The 11,747-nt window shown below is 39.2% G+C and overlaps 1 protein-coding gene across 1 annotated transcript; it reads left to right on the top strand.

Annotated features, from left to right (window-relative positions):
* Positions 1-506: 506 nt before the first annotated feature.
* On the top strand, positions 507-1,031 carry LOC148697878 (uncharacterized). The gene has a single exon (XM_088690321.1). It carries the CDS (start codon positions 507-509, stop codon positions 1,029-1,031), a length of 525 nt encoding a protein of 174 aa, XP_088546447.1.
* Positions 1,032-11,747: the final 10,716 nt, after the last annotated feature.

Here is an 11,747-nt window from a genome sequence, read left to right as displayed (position 1 = left end):
CACTCACCCATTTTATTTTAAATTCTTGGATTTCTTGCATGATATCCATGTTTTCCATATTCTAATAGTTATACACCAACTGAGAATAACAATATCAAACCCATACCCACCCTATTGAAGAAGATCGAGCTTAGAATGGAATGTTTACTTTGTTTATATTGTAAATAATTCCTTTCCTTATTTGTGAGTGTTTTAGCTTGATCGTAGGAACCATATTTAGACATCCTTGTAACTATAAGTTGGCCGTATTTGCCTCTTGAATAAAATCAATCACAAATCATTATCTCACATGGTACTAGAGCATTGATCTGGGCAATAAACCAAACACAACAAAACCCTAGCCGACCTCCACGGCAGAAGACAAACCATCAGGCACGGCCTTAGGAACCCAGTGGGATAATCCCAATCATCAACTATATCTTCATCATTCAGACCAACCCGGTGCTATTCTTGTGCCGCAGCCTTTGGTCGAAGATAATTACAGCACATGGAAACAATCCATGATTATGGCCTTAACGGTCAAGAACAAAATCGGACTTGTAGACGGTTCGATCAAAGAGCCAAGTGGAAAGAATCTCAATGAATGGCAACAGTGGAATCGCTATAATAATCTGGTCCAGACTTGGTTGCTAGGGTCGATGTCGAAATACATCGCTTGCAACGTGATCAATTGCAAAAACGCCAGGCAGATGTGGCTGGAATTGCAGGAGCGATTCTCGCATGTGAACGTGGTTCAACTGTTCAACAACGAGAACGAGATTCATGATTGTGTGCAAGGAGGTATGTCTGTGGGATCTTACTTTACGAAGTTGAAGGGACTCTGGGATGCCCGTGATGCTTTATGCACTTTCCCGATCTGCACCTGTGGCTCAGTCAAGGAAGTGGCTGCATATTTGGACACGCAGAAGACTATGAAGTTCCTCATGGGCCTCAATGACTCATATGCAAGTGTTCGTAGCAACACCTTGCTGCAAGACCCTTTACCCACAGTGAACAAGGCGTACTCCCTCGTTCTGCGGCATGAGAAGTAATCGGAATTAACAGCAGGAAAAGCTTTGACACAATCGGATGTGGCTGTGTTTGCCGTGAAGAATGCCAACCGTGAATCCGAAGGAGACAAAGGTGAGTTGAAGTGCACCAAGTGTAACAAAACAAACCACACTGCCAAGAATTGTCGTGCACACCTCAAATGTGCATTTTGCGGCTAAAAAGGTCACACGGCAGAATACTGCCGTAGGAAGAAGGCAGTGGCTGAGGCTGACTTTGGGGCAGTGATTTCTAAAGGGAACCAAGCAGCGACGTGTTCGACAGAAAGGAAGGAGATGAAATTCCCGTTTACTGCTGAAGAGTGCAAACAAATCTTGAGTGTGCTGCAAAACAAATCCTCATCTGCCAATCATGTTAGTAATCCCGCAACCCATGAAGAACTCTCAGGTAAAGCTTTTTCACTCAACTGTCATGGCAAACAAAGCACTTGGATTTTAGACAGTGGCTGCACGGATCATATGATTTATGATCCCAACATGTTCTCCACCTCGAGGCCCGTCACTAATCACACAGTTGAATTGCCGAATGGATCCGTAGCACAAGTGACTCACATTGGCAAAGTTGTCTTGTCCCCCAATTTGATTCTTGAGAACGTTTTATGTGTCCCATACTTCAAGTTAAATTTAATTTCAATTAGCAAGTTAGCCAATTCATCCTCTACTACCATTTTTTTGAACCAATTTTGTATCATACATGACCTACGTTCGGGGAAGATGATTGGGACGGGAATTGAACGGGAGGGCCTCTACTATCTCGATCATACCAAGAAAGGAACATGCAATCAGGCACACCAAACCCATCCCATCCTTTGGCACCAACGTCTTGGCCACCCTTCTACCAGAGTTCTTCCATTATTTTATTGTGCTAAATTTAAACATGCATCTTATGATATCGGCAAGTGCGCAATTTGCCCCTTGGCTAAACAAACCAAACTTCCTTTTTCTTCCAGTTCAATTACTACTCATTCTAGTTTTGATTTAATTCATATAGACATATGGGGTGGTTATAAAATTGCTTCCACTTCGGGTGCAAAGTATTTTCTTACCATTGTTGATGATTACACTAGATGCACATCGATTTACCTTATGAAACACAAATCCGATGCTCGGCCTCTTCTAGTTAATTTCATCAAAATGGTTGCCACTCAATTTGATTCCAAAATTAAAATCATCCGTAGTGATAATGGCCCTGAATTCAAAATTGACAGTTTCTATGCAGATAAAGGTATCATGCATCAAACTAGTTGTATCAACACACCACAGCAAAATGAGGTTGCTGAAAGAAAACAGAGACACTTGTTAAATATGGCACATGCCTTGCTCATTCAGGCCGGACTTCCTACTTATTTTTGGGGGGATGCCATTCTCACATCTGCATATCTCATCAATCGTACACCAACTCCTCTTCTTGATGGCAAAACCCCGTATGAAAAATTGTTTAACAGATCTCCCAATTATTCCCATTTGCGTGTTTTTGGTTGTTTATGTTTTACTTCTACCCATGCCCAACCTCGTTCAAAATTTGATCCACGAGCATCTCAATGTATTTTTTTGGGCTATCCTTATGGTCATAAGGGCTATCGGGTTTTTGATCTTGGTCAACAAAAGGTGCTCGTTTCCCGTGATGTGAGTTTCTTTGAGGATGCGTTCCCTTTTCTCCTTCCTCACCATTCCGCTGCGTCACCACATCCCCACATTCCCAACATTTCTTCCCCTCCCCCTGACCCATTTTTAACCTTTGATTTCGACTCCCTTTCCGCCACCCATCTGCCTTACCCCTTGATGGGCCAACCCCAACCCCCGGCCCACCTAACCCCGCTTCACTTAACCCACCCGCTGCAGAACCCACACCTCTGTCTTCTTCATCCATCACCGATCTGCCCTCTTCTTCCCCGATCCCCTCTCACTCTCCACCAACCCCTCTCTTTTCCCCACCCCCGTCACCCACGCCTCCCAGCCCAGCTCCGCGCCGCAGCAGTCGCTCCACCCGACCGCCTGCCTACTTGCAGGACTTTCAACTCGAGACTAGCCTCCCTTCCCGGCCCGCTCCATCATCGTCTTCAAACCTAGTCACTCGTTCAGGTACGGCTCACCCGCTCTCTCAGTTCTTGTCTTATGATCACCTTTCTCACTCTCATAAAACGTATCTTGCTCAACTTACCCTTTTTAAAGAACCCACGAGTTTCTCTCAGGCAGTCCAAATACCCCAATGGCGTGCCGCCATGCAAACTGAGATTGCTGCCTTGCAAGCTAATGGAACTTGGAGCTTGGTGCCGTTGCCCTCTCATAAACGGTCGATTGGTTGTAAGTGGGTGTATAAGGTGAAATTGAAGGCTGATAGAACGGTTGAACGTTACAAAGCCCGCTTAGTGGCCAAGGGCTACAGTCAGGTCGAAGGCGTTGATTACCGAGAAACCTTTGCCCCGGTTGCAAAAATGATGACAGTCCGTGTCCTTCTTAGTGTGGCTTCTCTGCATGGCTGGCATCTCCACCAATTGGATGTGAACAATGTTTTCCTGAATGACGACCTTGATGAGGAGGTCTTCATGTCCTTGCCTCCTGGTTTTGGACGAAAGGGGGAGCATCAGGTCTGTCAATTGCACAAGTCATTGTACGGATTAAAATAAGCATCTAGGCAGTGGTTTATCAAGCTGTCCACTGCCCTCAAGGCCGCGGGATTTTAACAATCACGATCTGACTATTCTCTCTTCGTCCGACGTCGTCAAGGCAACTTCCTAGTGTTGCTTGTATATGTTGATGATGTCATACTGGTAGGGAACAATTTGGAGGATATAGAGAACACAAAGTTATTCTTAGCTAACCAATTCAAACTCAAGGATTTGGGGCAGTTGAAATATTTCCTCGGCATTGAAGTTGCCAGGTCACGACATGGAATTAGTTTGTCGCAACGTAAGTATGCCTTGGAAATCTTGGATGATGTAGGCTTTTTGGGTGTCAAACCTTCTCGATTCCCTGTGGAACAGAATTTGTCCTTTACACAGCTCAATGGAAAACTGTTAGATAATGCTTCGGCATACAGAAGAATGGTTGGGACTAGGCCAAACATGACTTATATTGTACATATACTGAGCCAGTTCATGGACAAGCCACGACAACCGCATCTGGAGGCAGCCCACAAAGTGCTTAAGTACATTAAGCGAACACCCGGTCAAGGCATCATACTGCCATCTACAGGGTCACTCCAATTGCAGGCATTCTGTGATGCCGATTGGGCACGTTGTAAAGACACAAGGAGATCAATCACAAGATACTGCATCTTACTTGGGCAAGCACCGGTCTCTTGGAAGACTAAGAAACAAACAACGGTATCACGTTCTAGTGCGGAGGCCGAGTATTGTTCCATGGCTACCACTTGCTGTGAAGTTACATGGTTGAAGAACATTTTGAAGGATTTGGGAATTGATTACAGGTAGCCAGTAGCCTTGTTTTTTGACAATCAGGCGGCTATACACATAGCATCGAATCCGGTGTTTCATGAGAGAACCAAACACATAGAGATAGATTGCCATCTGGTTCGAGAGAAAATACAAGAAGGGACGATTCAGCTAGCTCACATTCGAACCACAAATCAGCCGGCAGATTTGTTCACTAAGCCATTAAGCTCGACACAGTTTGAAGTGCTACTTAGCAAGTTGGGTGTCATAAACATGCACTCCAACTTAAGGGGGAGTGTTGAAGAAGATCGAGCTTAGAATGGAATGTTGACTTTGTTTATATTGTAAATAATTCCTTTCCTTATTTGTGAGTGTTTTAGCTTGATCGTAGGAACCATATTTAGACATCCTTGTAACTATAAGTTGGCCGTATTTGCCTCTTGAATAAAATCAATCACAAATCATTCTCTCACACACCCCTTCTTCCCCGAATGAAAAATCAACCTAAAAACCACATTAACCACCACAATTTTTTAGAATCTAGATATGGCCGAAAACAAATAACTCGCACAGCATAATCATCCATACAAATAGAATTCTCAAGGAGTGAGGAACCAGCTAAAATTTTCATAATTAAAAAAGAGAATAGAATCTTCACATAAACAGACCAAAGGTGCAATTCAAAAACAAATCTGCTGCATTTTAGCAATCTTGCGCATACATTGCCTTTGTTCAGCATTAGACCACATAAGCAAAGACACATAATCCCAGCACGAAGAGGTTATCGCCAGCAAAAGATATTCTTAAATGAGACAAAATTGTATCAAAAAGGTGCACAAAAAAGTATTAACAACACTTCATATTTAAAATGGTAAAAGGGTCACGAAAAAACATTAAATTGCAAGACAGAAGTGTACCAAAAAGTTGAAAAAAAAAAGTATCAACAACACTTTATGCTTACAACAGTTAAAGGGCATGATCTTTGTTTAATCTTCTTGGTGAAATAAACTGAATGAAAACTTGGAGAAGAAGTTCTGATTTTTAATATCTTCAGTTGGGGATTATTGCAATGCCCTTGACAATTGAAATGTGAATTCATTATGTTGCTTAGAACACAAGCCAAAAAATTTTAAACTGGAACAAAAGTCCATTATATAGACTCGAGTTTTTCTAAAATTGTTTTATAAATTCCAGTGTAGTTAACAAAAAGAATAAACTTATGAAAAATGTTAGCTTAAGGTTGGATTCTAGGTAAATACGTGCTATCCCAGACAATGGAATTGCATCATGAGTTTCTATATTTTCCTGAACAAATTTACTGAAAATGTTTCCAACACCTAGGGGTTCAAAGATATTCAACTAGAACTTTAATCTTCAAACTTTCTCATTGTTGCAGTCTCTAATGGTTTAGTTAATCCTATTAGGCTATTGTTCGATCAATTAAAAGAGTGTTTTAGCCTATTGATAGTGTATTGTCTTATATACTTTCTCATTGTTAGATCAGTTGTGATTCTGTGTAGTTTATGTTTCTGGGTGTAAAATTGTTCATACAATCTCACCTTTTCATCTAATTAGTGAGCCAAAAAGAAAATTTTTAACATTTTAAATCCTAATTATCTCCATTTCAGCCAATGCACATTTTTTCCACCTAAAAGTCTTTGATGCATGTCCATTTTTTTTTTAAGCATTGAAACATACATTGTTCGAAATTTGTTGAGCACTTGAAACTTTAGAAGTTTAGTCTTTCATTCCTTCCTCCTCCACCTCTTCATCCTTGCTCCACCGCGAATCGAAACTAAAAGTTGCTCATCCAAGTCAGTTTCGGTTCACTCAAATCCTTAGAACTCTAAAACCCAAATTTCTCCAGATCATTCCAAAATTCAACGGCAAACACAAAACCCAGATCCCTAAACTCACTTGATAACGTGTCAAAGGCTGGGCATCCAGTTCTCATACGTGGCTCCCGTTCGATCCAGTATGCTTTTGCTGCTGCTGATCTACAGGTAAAGCTTAAATTTACATACAATTTTTTTTTATTTTTCTTGATTGGAATTTGGGCATTTTGTTCGTCCTTAATCCCAAAGTTCTGTAATTTATGCAACTTCGATCGAAAGACATGTTTTTTATTGCTGAAAATTGTTAACCCCAGTTTAGATATTCATTTGTTCATTAAAATAGTGTTTTGGGTTTCGTAACCGAACCTCCTTGTTCCTCTTTTAACTCTAGAATCTTCTATTTATATATGTGGGTTTTGCTTTGAATTTGATAAACCTGACACGCCCCAACCCCGATATCCCTAAATATCTGGGTAGACATATGTTGGCCGACACCCGAAGGTGACGAAGTCATTTTAAACATGCATACAATTAAAACAAATATGCAATTAGAACAATTATATCAAAGCAAGAACGTATTTAGAGCATACATCTATTAAGAATAATGTGGGAAAATTACTAGGAAACTATGCCAACCCAAAAATGATACGTATACTGAGACTCTACGCCGAAGTGTCCTTTCTCCCATTCGATGTACTCCCTTCCCTCTTCCCTCTTCAATCCTCTTTTATCTATTGCATTCCAATCCCTTCCCGCTTATATCCAGCATAATCACCACCTCTATCCTTCTCCCTCCAGCCAAGACAAATTGATCTCTCCCACCTCTTCAATCCTCTCTTCTCTGTTGCCTCTTCAATCTTATCTCTTCTCACTTGTATCCACTATAGCCACCACATCTTCCCTATGGTTGTTGGATCTCAGGTTTGAGACCGCCAACATGATTAGCCTCTGTAACCGCGAGTTTGGAGTAAGGAGTTGGTACATAGCCAAATGAGTCACCACTAGGGAAGTGAGTGATGCGGTGGTCAGGAAATTGGTCTTTCGCCGCTGGGGATGGGATGGATGCGGTGGTCGGGTAATTGCTTGGGCTGGGCATTTGACTTTTTCTGTTTGGATTAGTTTTGAGAAAATGCATACCAAACAAGGTTTTGAATTTAAAATTTTTAAATCAAAACATGTGTTTTTAGAAAAAATTAAAATTTTGAGTTTCGTTATCAAGTTAGATACCAAACAGACCCTTATTAATTTATGTCATTTGATTATTTCAATTGATCAATAGCCAGGAAATAATAGATGTGTGTGAAAAGTAAAAAGGATGTGTGTGGATATCACCACCCAAAATTATCTTTGTATGTATTTTTTAGTTGTCAAAAGATATTTCCATTAGGATAATATCAGGTAACCAAAATTTTAAACCAAATTCGCAAATATGTTATCAATAAAAAATAAACATTTGATTTGATTCCTGATTTTCAATTATTAAGTTACGAATCAATTAGCCCTTCAGATTCTATGCCTGTTAGTAAACACGCAAAAAGTCGAGAACTGGGTGAAAGCTTGAGTTGGTTCTCCCCCATTAACCTAATGGAAAGCCGCTCCCATTGCTTGGGAACCTCCTGATATTCATTGGTATAAGCTTAATGTTGATGGTTCAAGATTGGTGCGGGTGGAATTCTCTGCCAATTTGGAATAAGGAGATCTTATTGACAGAGGTGTTTGTTGTCACTTTGTTCTAACAAAATATGGTTAATAACTATTATCCTCTTGATACTTGATACAATTGCGAGCAGATGCAAAACTTCAATGAGTCAATTGTTAGATGTGAGTTAAGCTAAGCATGAAGCATATTTTTAGGGAGCGGAATTGTGTCACCCATCAGTTGATATGGATCTCGACAACTTTGTCTTCAATAACCCCCTATGCAACCTGCCTGGATTGGATCAACTCTCGTAGATGGTTTTCTTGGCGTTGCTAAGTTGCTTTTTTCTTGTACGGATGTTTTACGTTAGGTTCTTCAAATGTCTTCATTTTAATGGAACTAAGATTAAAATGGAATGACACCAAAATACAATTGGAAAGTAGAGAGTTGGAAGATAAAACTGGAACAACTGATCAATTTCCTTCTTATAAGAACAAGCAAAGTGCAAAAATTTGAAATTTGATCGATTTCCCTCTCATTACTTCTTACTCTTCGTAACCACCAAAAAAAAACAAAAAAACAAAAAAAAAAAAAACTCCCTCATCGGACAAAAGAACATAAGCTAAATTTTCAATGTGTATGTAGTCATCAACAACTCATTATGTAAAACAATTATGTAAACCTAACACCCTTGTATATGTACTCTCAACCTAAGACGTTTGACCCCTCCTTAACTTTCTTAGTAGCTACATGAAATCCTTCAGATGCCGTTTTGCAGTTAAGCTTTTATACCAAAACCAAACATTTTTGGAGTAACAAGTAATGTCACCTAACCATTCCCATCCAAATGAAATTCATAAAAAGTGCAAAAGAAAATTGAGCATTTGTTACATAATGAGCTGCTGGATTTTTCCCTGTACTTTTCTTGTACCTGAGAAATGCAAGGACAAGAAAGGCGGTATATGCAACCGCATCAAACAGACCATAAGCGAGCACAGCTGCCACCCCAAGTTTTGCAAATTTTGAACTCATTTCAGCGGAATTTGCCTGACGAAAAATGTCAAATTATGAAGAGGATTACAAAGAGGAGAATCCAATTTATACGACTAGAAGGTTCGTATTCTTACACATACAAGAAATTAACAATTCACTTAAAAAGAGAAGTAATATTAGCAAAAATGTTGGAAATTTGTATATTCATGTGAAAGCAAAGGGAAACACTAGAAAAAGTAGGCAGAAGCAGCCTATTAACAAAATTCTGGAGATTAACATCCCAAGGGCTGCATAGAGCTCTCGCACGACGACTTAATTGAACGAACTCTTTGATATTCCAAACTGATTTCTTGGTATAACTTACACTTTCTACAAACATGAATTCCTTCTATATATACTTGATCAATCACTTGTTCCTAAACATTCGGTTTGACATGAAAATGGTCTCTATGCATACATGTATCATTAAGTTCACTCATTATTCATACAATATATCACCATATTCAACTCACAACTACAACTAATTAATCTTGCATTCACCAATGTGTTAAAGCTTTACAGAAATACAACATCGAATACTATGAAAACTTGTAAATGCAACTAAAGGAACACTTGAGTGAAACTTAGACTCAGTAGTGGGTTTTGTGGAGAAATGCAAATACAAGGAGCTGCAGGAGGAGGATGAAGTTTCCAAATTCTTCGGGAGGAATTTGCTTTTGTGTTTGCCTTTTTCAGTTGTTTTTGTTCTGAAAATCCATACAGATATGGACCATCTAATTCACCATTTATGCCTGAATACTAAAAACCATTCCAAAATTTTGATCACCACACCAAGCTCTTCCTCAAATTCAATTACGCACTGTAGTCTTTCGGCGTATTACTTTTTGCACATAAAATACATGATTAACTTTAGATATCATTGCATCAGAGAAGCCAGACTAAATAGGTCAGAGCCCTAGTCGTAGCAACTGTAAAGGCATCTGTAGTGCACCAAGAAAAGTAGGAAAATGTTTTTTACACCCTCAATTTTCTTATTATATATTGATTTTCTTTAGATTTATTTATTCCGTCCTATAGAACTTAAGCAAATCAAGCAAAATATTGTTGATTCATATGATTTGTAACGACCTGTCCCTAAAAATTATAGTGTTTATAATTTTCAAATGTGAATTTACAAAAATGCCCTTCGAGACAAATACGTTGACTTTTGTTGATTTCCTTGTCGTGTCATGTAAAATCTATTTTCTTGGCGTATTTAGGTAGTACTCGTCAACACGAACATGTGAGCGTAAACGGAACGTGATTTGGAGTTATAACGAAGGAGTTATTAACGAATGAAGTTGGGGACAAAATTGTAAATTTATTATTTTCTAGAATGCTCCAGATTTTTGAAGCAAAATTTGGAAAGCCACGTGTGTGGCCCAGATTAAAGGAAAAGGAAGATGGGTGGTGGAGATAGAAAATAAAGGAGAGAAATGAGAGAATGGTACGAACCAATCAGGGAAGGGATGAGAGAAATGAACTAATAGGAGAAGAAATAAAGGATGGGAAATGAGGGAGAGGAGAAACACAGGATCCACAACCCGTTTCTCCTTTTTCGACCCGACCCGGACGGTAGTCATGGAATCGAGCGGTTTTTCCTTCTACCAATTCCACCCAAAAAAATGAGAACAATTGGCCTTGAATGTTACTGGTGGGTGTGAGGTTCTTCACCGTCAATCGACCCATTTCTGAAACAATTTCTTTCAACCACCACCACCATTGGACCCCCCCCCCCAACCCCAGGAACAAAGCCCAAGCAATGGTTGAGGCGTTGGAGTGAGTTTGGAAGTCGAATCAAAACACACCCAAATCTAGGGTTCCAACGGGTTTTCGTGAAATTGGGGCTTTTTTCGGCCAAATTGGCCTTGGTCGTAGTTATGAAAGTTGTTCCTCTCATCAAGATCTTCACTCCTGTAAAATTTTGAAATTTTGGAGATGTTGGATTTTCCAGCTAGCCGGGGCAGCCAACCACCACGCGCGACGAAGGGTGGAGGAAAAACCAGAGGTTCCTCGACTTGCCGAATCCGAATCTGCCATCCATTTTCCGAAATTATAACTTTAGTATAGTTTTACTAAAAGGTCCCTAATTGTGTTTAGGCGCGTTAGCAGGAAATGATTACATCCTTGATAGTTCGAGCGGCTTTGGGCAATGGAAAAACAAATGAGTGGACCCCTTCTTTACTTATATGTTTTTATAAAATATATGCCTAGCATGCATCTTATATTTCGTGCATTTAATATGTTTCATATTATGTTTTTCCGGATTTCTATAATTATGATTTATATAGAATTCATGATTTAATTAATTTTCTTTACAAAATATTTATAATTTATCGAATTTACGTTTAATAACGGTTATGAATTATTGGATTTGCTTATATAAATTTCTATGAATTTCGAATATGACTTATATTACGGTTTTCGAATATGAGTTATATATTGTTGGATTTGAGTATATGATTTTATATGGCTTTTAAGTATGATTTATTTTATGATTTGTGAATGTGATATATCTTGGATTTATGAATATGATTGCATTGGATTTATGAGACGAGATTGAGCATTTGAACTTCGAGATTTATTATGAGTTTTTGAAACATGCTTTTAGTACTTCTTTAGTGGGTTATAACTTATCATATAGCATATCCGCACACCACGGGTATTACTTTAGTCTAAAGTAGGAGGGGAAATTGCACTATTCATATGAACAGTGTTTTGGACCACATTTCAGTTTATTTGCAACACTGCCACTCGGCTACTTTAAATGGATTGTCTCTTTATTTACAAAACTGCCAAT

The sequence above is a fragment of the Pyrus communis genome, chromosome 3, assembly GCF_041283825.1.
Source record: "Pyrus communis isolate YQ-2024b chromosome 3, ASM4128382v1, whole genome shotgun sequence".
NCBI lineage: Eukaryota > Viridiplantae > Streptophyta > Magnoliopsida > Rosales > Rosaceae > Pyrus > Pyrus communis.
Note: the sequence above shows the minus strand (reverse complement) of the source record. Positions and strands in the feature narration are given on the sequence as shown.

Excerpts from the sequence above, each read along its gene's own strand:
- LOC148697878 (XM_088690321.1), top strand. The coding sequence starts at position 507 with ATGGCCTTAACGGTCAAGAACAAAATCGGACTTGTAGACGGTTCGATC.